Genomic DNA, 23,107 nt, shown 5'->3' with positions numbered 1-23,107 from the left:
CACCACACAGTCCTACAAAGAGTCGAGCTGAAAGGAAAAGGGTCACTGCGACGGTCGGTGCATCAGCATACCTGAGTCACTGTGAAGGCGCGCACGAGCGTCAGCGCGCTCACGCAACAGCAAGGGGAACAGAAAAGGAGTCTGAGGAATTTCAGTTCTTAAACAATCAGCAAGCTACTATTAATCACCCAACTACGGCTCAGCAAGCTTAGGAATGCAGCCTTTAAAGGAGCACACACTTGCAGTCCCTCTTCACACTTTATAAGTCTGACTTCAGTTTGTTCGCCAGACGTTTGTGCACACAAAAACTATTCAGATGAACACTTTCCTACAGACTTGTTGCTGGATGGAGAAGGAGTTTATACCCTGTTATTTCTTCTACCGTGTAAGTAGAGTTTTGACCATTTAAAAGCATAAATCCTATTTTGTGAAACACTTCCAGCTGAAGGTGACCCCACAGGAGACACCTTCCTCTGTAGACAAGCTGTAAGTGGGCCACTGGGGGAGAGGTGACATGGGGGGAGTCGTGCTAGGCCAGTAGGAAGGTTACAGGTCCTGTTCTCCTTTGCCATCCCAGCAGCCACCTCCGTCTTTGGTCGGTAAAAACACTGACTCTTTTGTTTGCGTGAGCCGTAAGGACAGAGCGACCCTTCCCTTCCCTTCTCCCCCCCTCGCCCTGCTCACTGGGCCCTGTCTTTCTCTGTAATGTGCACCTGCTCAGCCTGTGCAGCCTCACACACATTCACACAAGAAAGGAGCCGAGTGAAAGAGACACACAGAGGAGAGGGAAAATGCCTGCATTCCTCTGTTTTTTTTTCTCAGAAGTTGTCTTGAAAAATCTGTCCTACTTAGCAAACTGGTGGGATCCTATGGATGAAACCAGCTTTATAAGCGTTTGTGTAAACTGACACACAGAATAAGGACTGAATATTTAGACCGGCGTTAGCTAGAATCTGATTGTGAACTTACAAACAAATAATCAGGAGCTACAACAAGAAATGTAAAAACATGTTACGAAGGCTCAGCTGTTCGGTCATTCCAAGTTAAATATTTTGTCTTGAAATATCCTCCACGAGAATAGAAAACCTCTTTCTGTTTAAAGTCTGGCTAAGTTGGAAGTTATTCTATAACTGGGCCAATCAGTTATGCAAGCGATGCCTTGAATTTCATGAATAAGTAAGATGAATAAGCCACAAAGCGGAGTATCCCTGAAGATGTTTGTGGAAATAGATTCACACACTGCAGCAAGAACACCCGTCTGAAGACTTGAAAGAAAGACCCCCGAGGTTCAAGCACTGGAAAAACTCCCTACGACTGTTCGAATGTGTGCGCGAGTCCCGTGAAGAGCGGGAAGGAGGGAAGGTTTTTCATCATTTATGCCTTGCAGTTATGCAGCTGTGGAGGAGCGACTGGGAATTACAGCCTGACGGGAGCTGAAGAAAAGTGGTGACAGTGAAACACTCCAAGCTGCAAAGATAGAAAAAGAGTGACAGGGTGCAGAGATACAGGGAGAAGAAAGGAGGGAAGAGCATGAAACCAAGTTACTTCTGTTCACTCTGAGCAGCAGTTCTTATGAGTCAAGCAGACCACAGCAACATTTAAAGTTGTACAAAGCGTTTTAGTAATTATTAGCCCATTTTTAGGTAAAATCTAAAAAATTGTGCTGCTATCTTGGAGAGTTTTTGCAGAAGTTCATGGGAAATTCACCTTTTAGTTTTGGGTGGGACTGTTAGGATGGTGTATGCCACCCCCATTCCCATCATCCATCACTTTACATGGTCTCCCACTACCTTACAGCCCCTCACGCACCCAACCTAAAACCTTGTTTTCACTGAGCGTTTCCATTGTAAAATTGTACCTCTTGGGGCCCCTTTTGGTTGTAGGTCCATTGAAAAGAGGAATGGAACTGTAGCCACCCATTGATTGGCAAAAAGTGATGACAACACTATAAAGCCCCAATATAGCGCTAATTTAAGCTAACGTTTCCAATGGCGCTATTGATCTTAGCTGTCCGGAATCTTCTTTCAAATAACTTTATATTCCTGTTCCCTGTTCCACTAAAGGTGAATCAAGAAAAAGACCCTGCTGGATGACCTCCATTGTTGTTGCTTTTCTAGTCGTCCCACTACAATGACACAATGACATGCTAACGGTCTACACCACGTATGCACCATGAAAACAAACCACTCAGTGGAAGCGAGGCTTAACTGAGTGGAAACGCTCGCCAGAATCTACTGGACCGTACCGGACCACTCCTTCCCGGACAGGACCGCTCAGTGGAAATGAGGCTTAACAGTATAAGTGTGACCAAAATGGCGAGCAATATCAGAGCTATCCAGCCGTACAGTTTAGAGCAGGGGTGGGCAAGCTTTATGACCTGTGAGTCTTAAAAGGTTCTAAGCAATTATGGTGCTTTTAAGTAATGAGAGGAAGAAATAGCAAGGAATCTAGAGAAAAACATGCTTTCATTTTGATTCAAATTATATTTATACTTTAAAACAGAACATTTTAGAATTTTTATTTCCAAATTGTGACTTTTTTCCATTTTAGTGCCAATCGCATTGATGGATCGATGTCCCTAAAGAAAAACTAAGAAAAATGCTGCGTTTGTGTGTTATTAAAATGATCAGAAAATAGGCTGTCCGACTCTGAAAATGCAAAAACAACAAAATCTTCAAATGCAAAATTACTTTCTGTACCTAAACAAAGATCAATGCGGTTTTTAGAGCGCCTTCTATAGGTAGACACCAGATAAAGCATTCCTATTAGTATAATTTATTCCAGTTTTGCAGGTCGGATTAAATAGTATAATGGCCCCCGGCCGTAGTTTTCCTACTCCTGGTTTAGAACCAGATGACAGCTCAAACATCTATCTGTCTACAAGAGGATGCATCGGAATAAAGTGGAGCAGGGAGCTTGTGGCTGCTGAATTTAGCACCTACGTCACTGCTACAAGCTTTTTCTAATAGGATTTTTCCCGTTTGCTCCTGATTCTTAATGATTTAAATAAATAAATACTCAGAAATTCATTTTTTACCTCCATCATGAGAAAATCGCCCCAAGAACATGTTAAATAAACACAATTTTCATTTATGTATGCCTTTAAAATATAATAAAAGATTTTGATTTTTCTTGAATTTTGAGGACAAATGAATATAAATCATATTAAATGAGTTCATTCCTCTTTTCTCTTTAAGGCGGTGCCATTTCTACGGGTACAAAAAGGCATGTGTGCTGCTTAATTCTCCGCAGGCTCAACTCTGTTAAATGCCAGTGATTCCAATCTAGTAGTGTTGGAGGGGGGGGGGTGGAGAGTACTTTGCTGTTGTAGTTGGAGCAACAAGATTTCCATGGCACTAAATCAGCCAAATAACATTTTCAAAAACATTCTTTTTTTTTTCCTCCAAACCCTGCTGCTGGCCAGCCGCCTAAACTCCCAGAAGCATGTCCTGGTTTCTGCCTGACCTGGAAGGTTATGATGATTAAAAGCATATTTTGTGTACATGAAGACACTTTTAGAGCTTCTTGTACTTTTTTTAACTCTTCCTAAGTCAAAGGAGGAGGTGTACAAAAAAAGGAAAAAGTAGGAATATCAATGACCCTGGAAAAGAGGCAGCTCTATGAACTTCATGTCAGATCAAAGTAGAATCATCAGAAATCCGGTGAGCCTTGAACTACACAACAGGACAACCTGACAGATGGAAATGTTACCTGGATCTTGGGGGATTTGGCCGTAAAAAGGGGAATAAACTCCCAGTACGTCCAGTCCGACATGTTTGGGTGAAACTACAAAAACAAATCCACGCACACACTGTGGACGTTTGTGACCTTGAGGAGCTCCCACCCGGAATGCATCCCACTCCATCCGCGCGCATGGGCGCACGCTGCGCGTGGAGCAACAGTGGATTCGGACTTTTGCGCGGATAAACCCGCCACGCGCGTGCGTGTTTACAGGCAGACGACAAAACAACAACACACTCTCTAGAATCTAAGTGTCTGCTCTGCGCCTGACAGGATCTCTCGATGCTCTCTTTAACTTTCCCAGCATGAAGAAGTGAGGCTGCATTCCTGCTGGTCTCCCTCGCGCTCGTTCGCTCGCGCGCGCGCGGACATTCTTTCTGCTCCATGCTTACCTTCTGGACGTGGAGCGGGCAGGGAGCGTCACGCCGCCTCCAACCTGCTCTCCGTAGCGGCTCATAGTCTCACAGAGTATCCGAGCACCGCTGCTGATGCCCCGAAACAGCAGGTCTTATTATAGCCATCCTTTTCGGTCTGACATGGGTAGTGCGCCACCGTGCGGTGGTCTGCAGTACAGGGCAACAGGTGGAAACTGACACCATGAAGATGGAATCGATTCATTACTCAATCGATACATTTTAAACACACATTTGTTTTGAATTAAAGGCTGTACTTTACTTTATAACTAATTAATATTGGATACTATTACTATTATGATTAATATCATAATAATATTAGTTCATACTATTTATTTATAGCAATGTGGTCTTAATAAAAACAATATTTTTGTTGGCTGTGAAGCAATTTAATCGTTTGTGTTGATTTTTGTTGTCACTAGGTGGCGGTATTTCACCTTTTAAAGTCAAGCTGGGAAATACAAAATACAATGGAGGTTTGCCTTTCAAAATAAATGTCCTAGAAGGAGCCACAAAGTTTATGATATTGTTACTATTATGATAAAAATGAACAAACTTTTTTTGCATATAACATAAAGAGAAATTTGCCTTTTTTCTAAATAGGAAATAGTTTGTATTTTTTAAAAAGGCTCATTTGACTTTAGTTTGACTTTAATAAACTACAAAGCCACACATAGATTGTTGGAGCATTGTGGGCACTGTAGTCAGGAACTTCACAGTGATTCATGCTTTGCTTCAACTGTTTGTAAATGAGTAGAATCAAGTTTTAATATCCGACTGTTTTATTTTGCTTAAAGAGGATACAGTCAAATGAATTCATTGCTTTTTAAAAAATGTAAAACATTTTATTTTGCCTCAACCAGAAATTCACTATGGAGGGTTAAAGGAGCCACGTGTGATCACACATGATCCTGACTCTAAACCAGTGAAACCTGAGACTCCAGAACCACATGAGGCTCCTTTGGCTTTAAAGAAAAATGAATAAATGATGGGTTTGTTTTTTACATTTTGTCATTTAAGTTTATTTCAATAAATTGATCTTATAATAATAAAATAAACTCATTTTTAAGTATTCATAGCATTACACTAAATTAAGCGATCTGATGTGCTTTCCTCCAAAATGCACACATGTCAGATGACCAAGCTGAACTATTTATTATTAGTGGAAAGTTTAAAGAATATATTATTATCTTCTGCTGCATTGGTACCTAGCTTCTGCTCAGAACTTGTGTTCTTAAATCATAGAACTGAGTTATAATATAGTTTTGATTTTATGTGTGAAATAAAGAAAAGGCCCTCCAGCTGCACTGTATTTTATTTTGAAAAGGCACTTCCATGCTCTTATGTCAGAATTAGATACATCAACATTTTTATATATTGACAAATATACCACAGTTATTCTAAATATTTGAAAACTACATTTTATAAGTAAATTACTTAATTACCACAAAAACATGAAAAGTGTATTTTTATAAATGTGAGGCAGCTTACACTCAGTTTTGAGAAACTGACCCACATGGGTGGATGGATAGATGGACAGATCGATAGTTTATTCATATCCCTAAATGTCACTAAGCGTTAAGTTCTTGATTGACTCTTTTGTTTTTATGCCAACAGCTTATTTTATAGGTGATAATTCTGCCTTGACTTGTCATGAGTTCCTCTGCATCATCGTAATTCCCTCTTCAATTTCAATGGCATGCTTTATTTAACTGTTTATTTTTTATTTTCACTATTTAGTGAAGACAACACCTGCATTGCAGGGCTCCTTTATCTTTTTTTGGCTTGCATTTTGGCATTTCTGTCATCAAATAGATTGTTGCATCTTTGGCTCATATGTTGTTGAGTAAAATAATTTTATTTCCCACTTCCTCCATTCTTATCTCCTCCTGTTGCCATTTTTAGCTCCACATACTTGATTATTATCTCCCACTTGGTTTAAACAAGAGTAAAACCAGCTCGAGCAGTAATACATCCCTTCTGGAGTGTGGGAATGAGTAAGTAGTTTTCTGTCGAATCAAGGATGACACCTTTATCACACAAGTCCACAGCATCGGATCTGTCCAACAATGGATGACAAAAACCCACAAGTCTTCCAACGTAGTTTGAATTAGTTGGCGATAGTAGTGGACAAAGTGCCATAAAAATCAAATTCAGCCCGGCACCACACCTTTGAGCATTTCTAAAGTTCCAAACCTGTAGAATTGTGTCCGCGGCGTAATAATTGTTCTTGTCAGTATGCATTGTATGCAGGCTGTCAAGCAGTTTGCTTTGTCAGAATGAAATAAAAACTACATGACTGTGTCATTCAGTGAAGCCACAAGTGTGTAATACAATGTTCAGATGCACAGTTTAAGGAAACAGATTTAGTTCCATGTGGGAATTTAAGTAAAAGTCCACATAAAGAACAACTCACAGATTCTAACTGTGCTAGAGAGAAAGTTATCCCACCCTAGGAAAATGTAGAATAGAGTAGATCTTACAAGCAATAATATTTAAATTTTTTATCTTTGTCATGTTCAGTGCAAAGTCATACATATAGTGAAACAGGGAAACAGTGCGTGTGGTTAATACGTTGGTAGAAACCTCAAAGTTGTGAAAACCCTCCAGCCCAACATTGATCTTAAACCACTTTGTTGGTTTAGTTTATTCTATAAACGTGAGCTGGATTTTACAAATATGACATTTTTCTTGATTAGAATTCAAAAATTATTTCGAAAGAAGAAAGTAAATGCACATAAAACAAAAAGGGCATTAAGAACATGTTCAACAAAACAGTAACTGTAGTTTGGGCACTGATCTCAAGAAGGAAGGAAATGGTTATGAGGTAAAATGCTTTTACTTAATGTCTAACTTAATATGCTTTTGGTGAAATAATTAAGTTGAGACGTTTATTGCACATTTCTCCGATCATTCTTGTAACCTTTTAAGTAACATATTTAAAGTTTGTGGGGAAAAAATCTGTATAAAAATAGATATAAACCAGATATTTAGTTTAAAAAAACTCAAAATTTCTCTTTGCTGTTTTTGTGCTCTAGGTGTTGTCACCCACTCTCAGTTCATCAGGAAGGATGTCTGCTCCAGAAGCAGATGTCCTAGACATCAAGCTTCCTCGTATGAGGAGAAAGAGCAGTCAGCCACCATGCAGAGCTCAATGAACGTCCAGCAGATCAGATTAATGCCTGTTCATGCTCAAGATGTAAGTTCTCAAAATTTGTAAATGTGGTACTGCTGAGTCAGAAAAAAAGATATTATCTATTATGTTACAAAACGATATGTTCTTCAAGTGTTTTAAAGACATTTCAGCACAAGTCTAATTATTTCAATAATAAGGATTAGTGCAAATAAAGGCTGTCCTGAAGAGTGTTCACAGTGTGTTCATCACTTTCAAAAATCTAGAAAGTATTAAACTTTTTCTTTTGTTTTTAAATGTTATATCAATCTAACACAAATCAAGAGCTATATAACATTTTTGTTTTTAAGTTTGAAGTGTATGTATGAGGGACTGTGGACTTGCGACGGACTGGTGATCTGTCCAGGGTGTACCTGCCTTCGCCAGTAGCTGGGTTAGGCTCCAGCAACCCTGTGATCCCATAAAACAGGGTAAGAAAATGGATGGATGGATGGAGATTTTGACAAAATTATGACAGTTTTATGACATCAGCCAATGTAGAACACATTTTCTTAGACTCTTATGGGAAAAATATATTTATAAATGTTTTATAAATTATTATAACTTTCTAAAATCAACATTTTAAAAGTTGCTGTTTTTGATAGATACAAAAATTTAATAGCAAAATCGTAATATTGATCATAGAAAATAGAACAGGATTTTTTAAATAAATAAAGTTTTCTTATTTAGATGGGATTGTAGAAAGGAATTACCATAAACTATCCTTACATTGCCTTTCCATATTATGTGTTGTATTGCTCTATATTTACAGTAAAAGATATCTTTTGGTAAAAAAGATACGTGTGGAAATTTGTGTCTAAAGTAATTATTTCTGTTTGAAAAAAAAAGGAAATCATATTTCAGTAACAAATTTGTTCACAATTCTATTGAGATTATCCTACTTTAATGACAGATAATTGTTTAAAAAACTTTCTGAAATAACCACACAAAATGTATATGTTTAAGAAATATGTTAATTTATTTTCAGACTTGGACGTTTCAACAGTAAGTCCTTTAAAAACTACAAGTCATGCTCTGCCCTACTGTCAAGTTCCTTCATGTTGTTTTTGATTGACTGCTCCAGCGTCCAATCAGTGACGTGAATTAGGGGCGGGAGTGGAAAAATAATTGACTTTTTGGAGGCGGTACTTCCTAGTCGGTTGTGATTGGTCGACAATCTGCAGTTACTCGGCTGACACGTAACTAAGATTAAAGGTGCAATGGAGGCCTCGTCCTGACTGGAGTTTGTAACTTCTGAACGAGCTCGAATTCGTCGAAAGCCCCCGGTTCTGGACGGGAGGATAGGAAGGCTTTCGGTTTGTTTTGGATGTTTTAAACGACAAAACGGAGCGGGAGCTTGACTTGAAGCGGGGCGAAAGTCTGAGCGGCGGCTTTGAAGTTAAAATAATGCACACCCGGACAATCCCTCGCGCCTCAGTCGTACAGTCTTAGTAGAATGGTTGGGAAGTGAGGGGCTGGGGGGTTAAAAGTTGAGGTGTAAGTTTCCAGCAGCAGCGACGGGACTCTCTGGCGTAGACGGTGGGGGGGCGCGAGGGTCCAACATGGGAAACGGGGTGTGCTCCCGGAGGCAGCGGAGGATCTTCCAGTGCCTCGTCCTGGTCACCGTGGTCGGCGGAATGATGTACGGGGGGATGATGTCGTTCGAGATGCACAAGCAGCTGCAGAGGACCGAAGCGATGGCAGTGAAGTATCAGCAGCATCAGGAGTCTCTCTCGGCTCAGCTCCAAGGTACACACCGCGACGAAGTGATTGAAAGTTGTGAACACAGCTGACAGAAACAACTGCGTTTGTCTTACCTGACAAACACATGGAAGGTCCGCCTCGTTTAACCCCCTAAGATCAGGTTTTTCATTTTTTTTTACATTTATTTTAGAAAAGCAAAAATGTCATGTACCCATATTTGCACACGAGTATGGATGTAACGATTCATTTGAAGAACGATTCGATTCATATCGTAATTTGTGGTTGACTGTAAGATTATTAGTCAATATAGGTTTATCATGAAGGATTTGGTCAGTTTCCAGGACATCTTTAACTTATGTTCTACCCTAGGCATGTTTACATTAAAAGTGGGGGTCATCTGGACCACACAAAACTTTTTTTTTTAACATTTTTTTTTATCTTGACTGGTGTCGGTGAAAGACATTAAATCCTGTCCAATTTTGTCATGGAAGGGATCACGCATAAATACAAGGTTGGAATCATCTGGACCCTATAAGGAAGTATGAAGGTTAAATTAAAAATTCACCCAGTGTGACTTAGATAAAGGCCTAATGGTGTAACGTTTAATTTGAATAACGATTCAATTTATATCGTAATTTGTAGTTGCCAATAGATTCATAGTGGATATTAGTTTACTTTATTAAAGGCCTATACTTGTACAGCGCTTTTCTACCTTCCTCCAAAAACATTTTACAGTCACAGTCAAACTCACACACATTCATACACTGATGCCAAACACTGGGGCCAACCTTCCACCAGAGGCAATGTGGAGTTCAGGGTCTTCCCCATTGACTGTATAGGTAGGAACTGGACCGAGCAACCGCTCCCTTCTTGTGTTCCAAATAGGAAGTAACCACGGGTTGCTAGAAGGCCAAAGTCCCATAGACTTCCATTGAGAAACAGACAGTTATTACTCAGTCATTTTATAAGTCAGAATAATCATTCTTGCTCTGATGCCTTCTTCTTAACATGTTCTTTCTAATTCTATTTTTTTTAAAGATATTTTTTCTTTATCGAAACCTATTCAAGTTATAAACTAACCAATCAGATGCCTCAGTAAAAGCATGTGGCTCCTGCTGGCCCCGCCTTGAACGTTTGACAGATTTCCCAGATTTTCAGTGGGAGGGGTGTGTCCTTCGAACAAGCTGGAACAAACTCACTCATGATTGGTGACAGCAGTCCCTCTAAAAATGTGAATCAGTGTGATTCGGACTAATTGCTGTCGAGGTGCGGCAATCGGTTGCAGTATGGCGGTAGATGTATCAGGAAGTGACGGCGAAGGCTCTGGCCTGATTTTGAGAGGGCAAAAGGTAATACGTTGCCTATGGGATATCTCAAAGCTTCCTATGTCTAGTTCATATTTACACAGTCAATGGTCTTGCCCAAGGACACTCTGACACATGGGCGGGCAAGGCGGGAATCGAGCACGCAATCTTCTGATCAGAAGTTGACTGCTCCACCGCTGCACCACGGCCAATTTGAAGCAGATCGACGCAATTTTCACACCTAAAATCTATCCAGGCCATCTTTAAGGGAAAAATTTAACCAGTGTGACTCGGAGATAACTGTCTGGGTATTAGGGGTTTAACGATTCGTTTGAACAACTATTGAGTTCATATAATAATTAATGTTTTACAAATGGATCCAATTCACTGACCCAAGATCAAACCAGGACATGTTTAGCAAAAGTTTAACCAATGTGACTCAGAGATAAACACCTGGTACTGAACAGTGCAGGTGAAGTTTTCCAGACTCCACTTATTTCTTCCAAAAATAATTAAGACAATAATAAGACAAATGATTAAACAAGAATTAATGCCATAAGTCCATTCACATTTAAGTTTCATAATGTTCAGTCCACTGTTGTTTTTTTCACATCAAAATAATACTAACGGAACATAATTAGAACATTCTACCACACTGTATGGTCACATGACTTTGCTAAAGTGTTTTCACACATTGGAAATACTAATGATGGTTTGATCATTTTTTGCTGCCATCATGTATGTTGTCTGCTGTGATGTCCCTTTGACGTTTTTACGTCATTGTAAAATAATCCTACCCTGCCTCAATCCAGATTCTATTTTCCAAGATTTTGTTTTGAAATGATTTTATAATAGTATAGTTTGATTCGGTTGACTAATTGCCTCAGAAGGAACGATCTGCTTGGATTGTAGGAATATAAACGGATTAATCGATGGTTACACCTCCACCCACAAGATCTCAGGAGGATAAATAGAAATTGTACTGACAACACAGTGACATCTTGACCTTTAAAGCATTCTATTGGACAATAATTGCTTTAATTTTTGGCATCCCAAAGAATTGTGTTCTTAAACTTTGTTGTTTTATCTTGCAACAAAATGTTAGACGAGACTTACTGTATCTTGCTCTCAGATTTAGCAAGAGGGTCTCAAAATAATTGAGTTTTGCTTTTCATCTACTTAACTGGAGTATTGGATCTAGACAAAATAAACCTCTGTGAAATAGTGGTTCACTGGCAGTAAAAGAAAAAAACAAAATCAATTATAATAAAAATATACTTTATGTTGTTCTAATGTTCAGAAGGAATACAGTTACATTTACACTACCCTCAGCAATGCCCAGTCAAGCAGACACTTCCATTGAAATGTCTATGTAAAATTGTAAACGTGGATATCAGGCTTCCTCACCCAAAATTCTCGCACTTACGCACAGCTACAGAAGCTTCTACAACCATTTTCAGGCTCTACATACTAAAGACACGGCGATTGAACATGCATTATAAGTTATAGCCACACAAACTCTGACCGATCAGACTTGGATTTGGTAGTGGCGAATAGATGATGTCCCCTTTAATTCAGAGAAGTACCAATCGTTTGAAAATTGATCATGTAGAAGAAATGAATAACTGTTATTTGTGCCCAACCAGAATTCTGTGTCACCAAGTCTTTCATATGTAGGAATGGAGCTGGAAAAACCTGGAGGAAGATTTGTGAAATTTGCACAGCTTTGACATTTCACACCAAGTTTCTTCCAATTGTAGGTGGCAGACATCCGCTAGCAAGCAGTAGAAAAAGAAAAAACTAAAAAAAAAAAAAAAGAAGCCCCTCCCTGCCTTTCCAGTGTGAATGCGCTACATGTGGCAGGTGTGTCCGCAGCATACGCCTGACTGTTACCTTGAACTTGTCTGTCGAGAGAGACTCTACCAGGTTTATTAGCTCCAGACAACATTGTCGTTAGGACCACTCAAGCTCCACTAGCTTCAGGTGGCAGTTTACAAAAGGTAAAGAGTGAAAAACAACAACGAAAAAACACAAACTAAGTGTAAAGAAAGTGTGATTCCTTTGCATGGATTACTACTTCCTGTCATAACACTCTATAGATGTTGGGTTTATATTATGTGAGCTTGCTGGTTGAATACAAGGATAACAGGGCTCTTAAACTGGAAAGGTGTACTTTGTAGGTAGGTGCCAATTCCTCTTAGTGAAATCAGTATTTTTTAATAAGTACTTTCAGCATTTGGAAGAATGCAGTGTATTTTAACTTCCTGGTAGAAGGCTACTGCTAGGCTTAAACCACTGGAAAGATTTCTCTGAAAGAAAGACAATAGTAGAGAAAGACAATCAGTTCTTAAATCAGATTTTACTTGCACAAGGAGAACAGACAGAGAATGTTGAAACCAGTCTCCACTCTGCTCTGAAGGCCTTCCGTCAAAATCCTCCTCTTATAGATAGATCAGGGCATCCCCTAATCACATGAAGTCTACATATTTATCACCAATGTAAATTTGCGATAGTCGATGATGGTTCTTCAAGTTCCAGCTTCATCTCAGCTTCTCATAACCTTCATGTCGGGGTTGGCTCCTGTTTGTTGATATGCGAGTTGCAAATGACCTCAAGTAGTGAAGACAGGAAGATTAAAAATGGAGAATTTAAAAACACTTGGAGCAAATTTTTGATAAATGTATGTACAATCCTATCCGCTACCTTCACCTTGAACCTCAAGAAAACAGAGTGGACCAACACCAATGACAGTTTTTCACACCACCATTGACTAGAGAAACTTTACACTGCAACTCTTTCTTCAACAACAGCTTTCTGGGATTTTGCCCCACCTCATTTCTTTCTTCATGCCCTGGGACGGATCACCAAATTAAATATTATTTTACCTTGAATGGAGCCCATTGTATCACTGAAAACAGGCCTGTTTTCTCCCTAACTCAGATAGTACGCTTCTGATGTTGTCTCTGCTTTTACAGTAATTTGATATGGAGGCCTTTAGATAGAAATACAGCTTTTTGATGATCAGTAATAAATTGTGATGTAAATACCAGCTTAACAAGTACAATTTCTAATTTAACACACCATTTTCAAGATATTAAATTAAGATATTGTGATTTAAAATTGTGTTATGTTGTTTCTAAAAGATAGACTAAGATCACTTCTAAATTTGATGATAAAAACACTTTTCCAGATTATAGAGTTCACATGCAAATAATTTGCACACACCAAATTTTAAAATAAGTTACTTTTACGATTCACCTGAATGTAAACCAAAGATTAGGTATTTACAAAGACGGATGGTAAACATAAAGATTACTTAAAACATTTATCTGCTGAAACATAATAGCTTAAGCAGTTTAATGGATGGTTAAACAAATCAAAGTCATTGATTAGTCATCAGTTTCTCTCCTTTGGACTGAGTTCTCTACTTCATTGACTGAGTTCAACAGCTTCAGAAAGGCTCTGTCATAAACCCTCTCAGGTTCTCTTTTGTTTTTACTCTCATTGTCACTTTCATTTTAAGAAAAAAAGGAAGGTTACAGTTTTTTTCTCGTCAAATTTCTTCAAAAGTATTAACGTGCCTTATTAGATTTTTTTTGTGTTGTTTGGACACAATTTTTCCCTATTCATTTCAAACGTATATGCTTGAATACACCATCATGAGAAGAACCAGCTTCTTTAGCAATGTCCTCATGTGCCTTAACCTGTGTGCTGGTGTCAGGGATTGTCTGAACAACTTCATTATCTGATTTAAAAGTATGACACCACAGGTCACCAACTGGGTCAGCTTTGTGAGACGGGCTTCTGTAACTCCACTCAAGTCAAGTGGGTTTGACCTGTCATGGCTTTTTAATCCTCACATTCTAGGTTAATCATCAACATTGGTGTTGTCTGTGAATTTGTAGCACATTTGGATAAATGCAAACTTGGTGCACTTTCTAGTGAACAGCAAAAATAAAGGCAAAGCAGTCAAAAGGCAATGTCAAACTTAATGGCGCTTTTCTAGCTTGAAGATCCAAGTGCTCACAGTCCCATTCACCCACATACATTCACACTGTGCTGCTTAGACAATTTTTGAAAAAAATATAATACAAAAAACACAAGTAACACAGTTTGAGTCTTTAAAAAAGCACAGACGTATAAAATCAAATAAACTCTTGGTTAAACTTGTACTTTGTTTATGCTTTCATAAAATAAGAACGTCACTTCCTTGAACCAAAGTTTAATGTGATTTGAATCTATCCGGACACCTAATCATCATCATCCTGTTTCAACTCACCTCGGCAGCAAATATTACCATCCATTAGGTCAGATGCTGGAACATCTGCTGCCACCTTGCACAGCTGGAAGAACAGGCAGGACAGCACCGTCGCTTCATTTTCCAGGCTGTCAAAGCGACCTAATGAGGCTTAGTGTAAGCACAGCTTTGTTTACTCCCAGTCAAGATGGTTCGTGTTGGAAATGGTGTCATGTATTAACGTGAAATTATTACTTCAAATAAATCGCGTTCTTGCTACCCAGTATGAGGAAGCAGATTAGTCTTATTTGGTTTTGCTAAACCTTTTGGCACTATTTTGCATTTCAGGCACGAGCCAGTTTTCCCAGCAGCAGATGGTCCTTCCTTCCTTTTTTAAATTCTTAAAGTTAACTTTGGGTATGTCATCCTTTTCCACACTGGTCTTGCACTGAAGAAATCTTCTCTTAGTGAATCTTTAAAGGCTTTTACAGGAACAGTGTTTTGGAGCTGGAAAATCCAATAGCCAATTAATTGTCCTATAGCCCTCCACCCCACTACCCCAGACACTGTTGGAAATGTCCATTATTTGGTGTTATTAGGGGGTACCTTTTGCTGAATAACAATCACCAGCCTTAAGAATACAGAATTATAACCCTGTTCTACATGTTTGTGTACAGCAGACAAACCAGTTCTTCAGATTTTTTTGTACTAAAATCACAAGCTTTAGTGGGTTTTGTTTGGAGAATCTAAAGAGGTGCTGTGGCAAAGGTTTTTTTTTTTTTTGCCCTAAATTGAACCCATAATTTGTTCAAAGTAGAATTTTAAGTTGATTCATCTAAAAATCCAGCAGAGTTAATTTAACCCTAAATATGGAATATTTTTTGTTGTGTTTGCTTTGATTCTGTTTTTTGGGCAAAATCGTACATCTTATAACCAAATCCCCACTCCACTGACCTGTAAAGATTGTTGTTGTGTTGCAAACGCAAAATGTGATAGAAAATGTTGTGATGTCAAGTAACTTATCAGTCCCATTAGTGCTGGGCTATATGGAAAAATTGTTTATCATGATACAAATTATTTCACATCACAATAACGATATATATCACGATGCCACAATAAAGTACATTTTCAGTAAAAAAAATTTGACCAAAATGTCAGCACTTACTTTTCTCTGACTTTATTTTTTAAATAACATGTAACTAAATAGTTACAAATGGAAACATTTTTTAAAGTGCACAACAGTTTTAAGTTTCTTAGTAGAAAAACACATTTTTGCACCAAAGTTCAGCAATAAAAATAAACAAACCAAAACGATAGAAGAGAAATGACACTTTTCTATCGCCTTCATGATATGTATGGTCATATCACTCAGGATTACGCCCTATAATTAGAATATAGTATTAAAATGAGGCCATTTGGATTATGATAAATGAAAACGTGACAACACAGGGATCTGTCTGGTCTGTCGCCAAAGTTAAGTGTACTACCAAATTTACAGCTATGATTTGTCTTGGATTTTAAATGCCCCTGAAAAATGTCAGTCAAAACAAACAAATATGCCTTGGTGGTATAGACAAGCCATGACTTAAAGCTGTCAGGAGCAGTAAACACCACCACCACCCCTGTGTTGGTGCAGTGTGTGAGCATGGATGGGAGGAGTTTTTGAGTGGAACTGGGTATCAAGTTGCTGTCGTGTTGTCAACACAGCTGAAAGGAATGGTGTGCAGTGAGTAGGCCCAAAAAAACTACTCTTACAATTGAAGCATACCTATGAACCGTACCTACCTTTCTCATCTTTTTTGAATTGGGGCAGTTTGCACAATCAGTGACAGATGAGTACTTGTTTGCCCCACTGGAAGTCCCAGGAAAAGCTAGAAACTCATTTGATTATGAGTACTTATCAATTCATTACCACACTGGTAGTCTAGTTTAACTTATCATGTATCATGTTTTCAGGAATTTTCCCACCACAACTCTGACAGAAGTTCAAACAACGTTGTGTAGCGGTAACCTCAATTACTTACTTCCTTCAAGTAAACACACTTTACTCTGCTTACATGACATGAGGTTTTGCAGCATGCCATAATGCATTGAGACTGAATTACTGGGTGGGGAGCATTGTGACGTATGGCCTTCTAGAAGACGGGTTTTGTGTATGTTTGTGTTAAATCTCAAACTCTGGAGATAATTAGTTAACCCGGTCTTTTACCCTCCTAACACACAGTTCCCAACCGTTTGCTTTGTTCAGTCTGTTTAGTTTCACCATGAAACGTTTGCAAAGCTAATCCTTGTTTATCTTTAGGAATGAGGATATGAACACACTTTTCTCTTATATATATCAATGTATAATACAGTTTGGCAGTGATGAGGCTGCAGTTCAGTTAAGCTCTGTGTTAACAATCTCTTTCCAGTTTTTGTATCGCTGTAGGCAGCAGGAGTGACAGAATAATGTCACCCTTTCAATGCTGTGGTATTTCTTGACTTTATGTTGCTCAACCTAAAAACCACACCCATTTTGTTGGCTGTGAGGCAATGGATCATTTTGACAATCCAAATGCCCAGCCTCATGTTCTTATATCCAACTCTTAGTTACAGTTTCACTCTGTTTGGAATTTGGTAAAACCTGGGAAGATTGTTGTTCAGATATATTGATCATTCTCTGCAACAATGGGTTGAATTTTGTGATCCAGCCATTGTTGATGATTAGGTTTTAAATTACATACTCATTTATTTACCCCTTGCAACCTTGCCAAGTTTCTATCTACATTCTTCTTAAATATAAAAATGAATGATTTCTTTGCTATGCGGTTTTATTGGATCAATAAATCAGCTGTTAAGTGACTTTTTTTTTCCTGAAAGCCGCAAAAATAAATTAAACTTTTTTTAATTATGGAGTCTATTTGACATTTAAATCTGCATTTTTTCCACAACAAATTACATTTTTAAACCTTTCTCTGCATTGATACATGTTTATACTCCTTTAGTTTATTGCTATTCATTTAAAGCATATATATAAAGGCTATAATTAGAAGGAAACTATTGATCTATTTTTCTTTGGCATTAAGAGCAAAAATGTTTGTAAAAATTTAAACTATTATTTTTTGCTCTATGATATAATCTTACATAGGGGTGTTCTAAATGATCGATATTGTAATATATCGTGACATTTAGTCCTGCGATTGATTCTCGATGGGTTCTCACCAAGAATCAATCTTATATTTTCGTAGGAAGAGGCTGTAAAACTTTCTATTTGTCATCATTTGGTGAGATGTTCCTTCAGAGGTAGATGGGGGCGCGCTTTGCAAAACTATCTGTGGTGAGCACCAATGTGCCTGCCAGCTACTTGAATTATTAAAATTTTGTTCTGTTGTTTACAGCTATGTTCCACTAAGTAGTGGCACTGCTGTTCATGTTTACTATTGTTAACATTTAATTTTACAGAAAATTCAAATTCAATTGTTGTCAAAGATATAGTATTACTGATTTGCCAAAAAGTGTATTATTTGTTGCACAAAATAAAACACAAGATGTTTGTTATGATTGTGTTCAAGTTAAAAAAAATAATGGGGATATATTTTTCCAAAATATGTGTTCTTCTATATAATGTGAATCATTATTGCAGTATCACAATATCATCCATTATCGTGAGCCTTGTATCACGTATCCCATCGTATCTCCAGGTACCCAGTGATTCCTATCCCAGAATAAAAGAAAACACTAATGTTTTTGGAAAATGTTGAAATATAACATTATTATTTAGTCTTCTTGGTTGACCTTTAACTCTTGTAGTCATTTGTCAAATGTCTGAGCTATTTCACTTCTGTCCACGTTGTTTTTACTCAACGCTCCTGTTCTTTTTTCATTCCTCTAGGCTGGTTGCTCTCAAGCAAATAAATTTCAACCCCGAGGCCGGGTCCTTCTGAATTCTTCCTCCTTATAAAAAGATTTCTTATTGAATGACACAGAGATAATTAAGTATCTCATTTGAAAAGGATGTTTGAATTCAACAAATTGAAATGGAAGGGAGGTCAGATGTTATCTTTCTAAGCATAGGAAACACTGGACCTTCCCTTTAGAATGAAGAGAAGATCTTTCAATCCCACAATTCTTTGCAGTTCGTTGATATCTTACTATTTGAAGTTGAGAAGCAGGAAAGCTTCAACGTCACAATCCCCCACAATGAACTATTGTGATCTGTTGTTTTTAAAGCACATTTATCTGAATTAAACTCACTGATTTTATCCAAGATTTTAGACTTCATTTCTAACCTTTTTTGGTGAAACCTTTGAGTTTTCTAGATTATATGTTCCCGAGCTTTTCATAACACTACGTTTTTTCAAGTCAGTTTTTGTATATATGTTTAAGTTAAGATGTGGAGACACCATCCAGTGTGGGATCATTAATGTAGCAGCTGGAAAGGTTTGGTTAAATTCCTCCAATCTTTATATGATCTTCTGATGATCTTTGTTTCCATTTGGATGGACAGATCAAAGGAAGATGGGGGGGGTCCAATATTTTTTTTGGTCTATTTTCTTCGCATGTACCCAGTATGACCGTTTTACATCAGACTGATGACAGACAATGGTACAGAAAATCAAAACATCAATCCTGTTGCTTAATTAACAATTATTGATTAATTATTACCATATCTAGTTCTTTTATTTTACCTAAACTTCACCATTAAATCTATTTGTAGTTTGTGTTGATTTTACAATTACTGCCGATAGGACCACTATAATTTTTGCACTTGTCAGATTTCTTTTATTTTCCCTCTTCCCCACTTCTCTTTCTTTGAGTATCTGAGCTAAAGGTAATGATAAATAGTTTTTCCCTCATTTTTAAATCTTCTAACAAAGTGTGGATATGCTTATGTTAGAGGGCTGTAAGGAAAGTTCAAATAATCGTAAATCTTCAATTTGTTCTATAAAAAGTATGAATATTCCTGACGTCCCACATCGCTGGATTGTAGTCTTTATTATTATAGTAATGTATTGTAAAAATACACTTCAGAAAATTGCTTTAAAATTGCAGAATGGTGCTGGATTTTAAATATTAAATAAGCCAAACCATATGTGCTACAGTCACTTTTTGTTAAAAAATCTTCCAAGTCAGGTTATCAAGTTTCTTTTTTTTTTTTTTTTTTGTAAAGAAAAAGAGCATTTAGTTTAGTTTATTGGAATAAAAAAAAACATGTTTGTTTTAACTATTGCCAAAATATGAATACAAATATATAATGATTCTAAACTGAAAATATTGTGAAAATGTCAAACAAGAACCTTACAGGAATATATATTAGCAAAAATGTGATGTGTTATTTTGTATTTCCACAACAGTTCTGGATATTTTTGTGTGGGTATTCATCAATTTTGCAATATATTGCGATATTTCACTGGGCAATACTTGTATTGATTTAACATGTTGACAGGAGGATATTTATATAAATATTCATAAGCATCCTTCAGTGTCCTATTTTTGTTTTTCACCTAAACCTTCAACTGCCAAATGGCAGCACTCTGAGGAGCTCTACATAAGTCATACTCTTAAAAAAATTGTTCTGGTACAGTCTTAGGACATATCGTGATACGTATTGCGTCTAGAGACATTTATCGAGATAAGTATCGTATCACCAGACTCTTGTCTTTACACACCCCTACTAGATACTGCTGACCTCGATTCGTGAACTGAATCAGATCAGCACCTAGTAACTATCCAGAACTCTATTATGCTGAGATTTAAAATAAGTCAAGTATTTTTGGGAGTTTCCTCTGCCTTTACTTTATTCAGAAACATTTTCATAAATCTAAAATAAAATGCACATTCGCAGATCCTACAGATGACTTGGATTGGTCACGTGTGCTGCAGTTCTATTAGTTTCTTAACTTATTATTTAACCTTGTGACCTCACGGTTTAAAACAGTTTTTTCTCTTTTTGTGTAGCAGCATTTGCATGGATGCTTGTAGATGAAAGTAGGGAAGTTAGACCTTCAAGAAATGCACCTCAGACTCCACTTCCTGTTCATCATGTTGGGCCAAATCTGTTCAAAACAACCTTTCCCGAAGCAGCAAGCGGGAAGAGGTCTCCCTCTGCAGAAAGCTTGCTTGTTCTCACACCACACATGCTCTTAAACCACAGTTTCATAGGTGTTTGAGGAAAATCCTCAGCCAAGAAGGCAGGTGGCAAATGGATTAGTTGAAATTTGGCTGTTTACTTTGTGTAAACACATTTGAGATGTTTAAACAGATGGATAGGAAATGTGCAAGAAATCAGTGATTTTTTTTTTGTTAAGTAGCTTCATCACATTATAATTGAAAAATAAATTTTACTACTTGTCATTTATGTATTTGTAAGAACTTGTGAGTTAACATAGTAAGTATGTTAACTCACAAATATTTGAATTTTGGATCTTAGAGTTTCCTGCTCACTTATTATAAAGTCTATTAAAGTTAGCAGCAGAAAAGTCTCCAAATGCTTTATCTTAAGTCCAACAAAACACTTGATATTCATATGTCAAAAGTTCCATCCTGTATGATTATCGAAGTTCAAATTCTGACTTTATTTCAGTTAAACAGGCTTCCTTCCATCAGAGCGGAGGTTTGAATTTTTGCAGTCATAAAGATGCAGGGCACATTCACCTTTTTTTAATTCACTATGGAAAACGTTGTTCATAAACCTGCAGCTTTTTGAGAGTCAACACATGGAATTGACATTCAACAGGATTTCTCTGCATGGGTCCTCTTACTTTGTATGTGTCATAACAACACTTACACAAGATTATATTAAGACATCTTCACTTTTGTTGGAGTTTGGATACTTAACATATTGGTCAGATGTTTTCACACATTGCACCGAGCCAGACTGATTTATATTTAAGCAAATTAACTCACAATGATTTGGTTCTTGATGAGTTTGTAAAGAAGAAATTCAAGTTATGGAACGAATCTCAACCAAACGATCCTTCTGTTTTTTAATATATTAGACATTCCTCTGAAAGTCTGCAGGAAGCTGCGATCATCTTTTGGGAGGAGGTTTGAGATGTAAATGTTGCTGCCATAGCAACCAACAGATGTTCAAGCAGAATATTCTTATAACAGTTTCATGTTAGGATTGTTTCAAGATGAACTCAAAGAATCCACTAAATCCTCTGTTTTCCCCTTCGTTTGATCTCCCTCTTTCCTGTCATGTGCCTGTGGTTCAGTGGTCTACGAGCATCGCTCTCGCTTGGAGAAGTCTCTTCAGAAGGAAAGGTTGGAGCACAAAAAGGCCAAAGAAGGTGAGCAAAATACTACTTGTTTTTTGCACTGTTACAAGTTACAAATCCCACTGCATGCCACCCACCAATGATTGCAAAATGTGTTCTCTACATTTGACATTCAATCCCCCAATCAAGGCTGAGTGTCAAACAGGGAGGCTTTGGGTTCCATTTTTAGAGTTTTTAGTATGATGGTATCATTAGAACCCACAACCTCCCAGGCTCAGGGCAGACACCACCACTAGACCACGTTGACCATTTAGTGGTAGGAGAAAAACCTCTTCCTTCTTCCACATTTGACTCTAAAGTTCTCAACATGTGTCTGTTTAAAGGTCATTCAGATTCTTAATTTTTTTTTCATCAGACCAGTGGGGTTTCCTCCAAAATGTTAACATTTACAGGCACATGGACTTTATTTAACAAGACAGTCTCTTTATTTGTACTGATCATTTTCTTGGTGTCACAGCATAGATGCAACCATTTAGTGCAGCTCATTGTTTTTATGTTTTCTTAGGGTTTAGTAGATTCATAGCATGAAAATTACCAGAAAAAAAAGTCTTCAACATAGTTTGTTCTGATGTTTTTAACCGAAACTCAAGATTGCAAAATCCTAAAAATCTGTAACTATATAAAAGTTTGTCTTGAAAGACTAAAAAATATATATTTGTACTTAAAAGACCCACTTTGATCATGTTTTAATATAATTTAAAACCATTTCTAATGCTAAATAAAAACAAAACGTGTATTTTTCTAGGACATAATTTATGTTATAATATAAGTTGTGGGCGGGACTGTTGGTTCGAAGCAACCCCGCCCCTCTTCCCCTACCTGTTCCTGAGAGCTCGGAGCAGAGCTTGTGGCCCGGCCAGCTTGTTTTCTACATCACATATAAGCTCCTTTTCAAATAGCATTTTTCATCTCCTCCTGATTCACCACAAAATAAAAAAAATACTCAGAAAATCAATTTTTAGCCTAATTTTTTTTATATATGTCCTTTTATATTGATGTACATATTCCACTCACAACAACTAAACTTAACTTCTGAAAAACTTTGTTTTTATTGTAGATTTTCTGGTTTATAAGGTTGAGGCTCAACAATCCCTAAACAAGGAGAAAGTAAGTCTTTAAAACACACACAGTTCTGTCTTTTTATTTTTTGTTAAAAAAAATCTGTTTTAGTTAAATTGATTATTTATTCTGTTTATTTCACCAAACTTAGATTAATTAGAAAAATATAACTCCACTGTCAGCTAATGACGGACATGGAAAATTGTTAGTATTTTGTT

The 23,107-nt window shown here is 37.4% G+C and overlaps 2 protein-coding genes across 2 annotated transcripts in view; one reads left to right on the top strand and one right to left on the bottom strand.

Annotated features, from left to right (window-relative positions):
- The window catches only part of LOC112149468 (ventricular zone-expressed PH domain-containing protein), a gene marked incomplete at its 3' end in the record, with an annotated part of 11,312 nt that extends 7,049 nt beyond the window's left edge, over nt 1-4,263 (bottom strand). The window contains 1 exon segment of the mRNA XM_036215033.1: nt 4,134-4,263.
- A 4,213-nt stretch (nt 4,264-8,476) lies between these two features.
- The window catches only part of golim4a (golgi integral membrane protein 4a), a 27,922-nt gene continuing 13,291 nt past the window's right edge, over nt 8,477-23,107 (top strand). Inside the window, exons 1-3 of the mRNA XM_024277773.2 lie at nt 8,477-9,075; nt 21,768-21,842; nt 22,888-22,937. Of these exons, the coding sequence (XP_024133541.1) occupies nt 8,889-9,075; nt 21,768-21,842; nt 22,888-22,937 (312 nt within the window). The 5' untranslated portion in view covers nt 8,477-8,888. The remainder of the gene's footprint in view (nt 9,076-21,767; nt 21,843-22,887; nt 22,938-23,107) is intronic.

Source organism: Oryzias melastigma, linkage group LG13, assembly GCF_002922805.2.
Source record: "Oryzias melastigma strain HK-1 linkage group LG13, ASM292280v2, whole genome shotgun sequence".
NCBI classification, from domain to species: Eukaryota; Metazoa; Chordata; class Actinopteri; order Beloniformes; family Adrianichthyidae; genus Oryzias; species Oryzias melastigma.
This window is presented reverse-complemented; position numbering and strand designations above follow the sequence as displayed.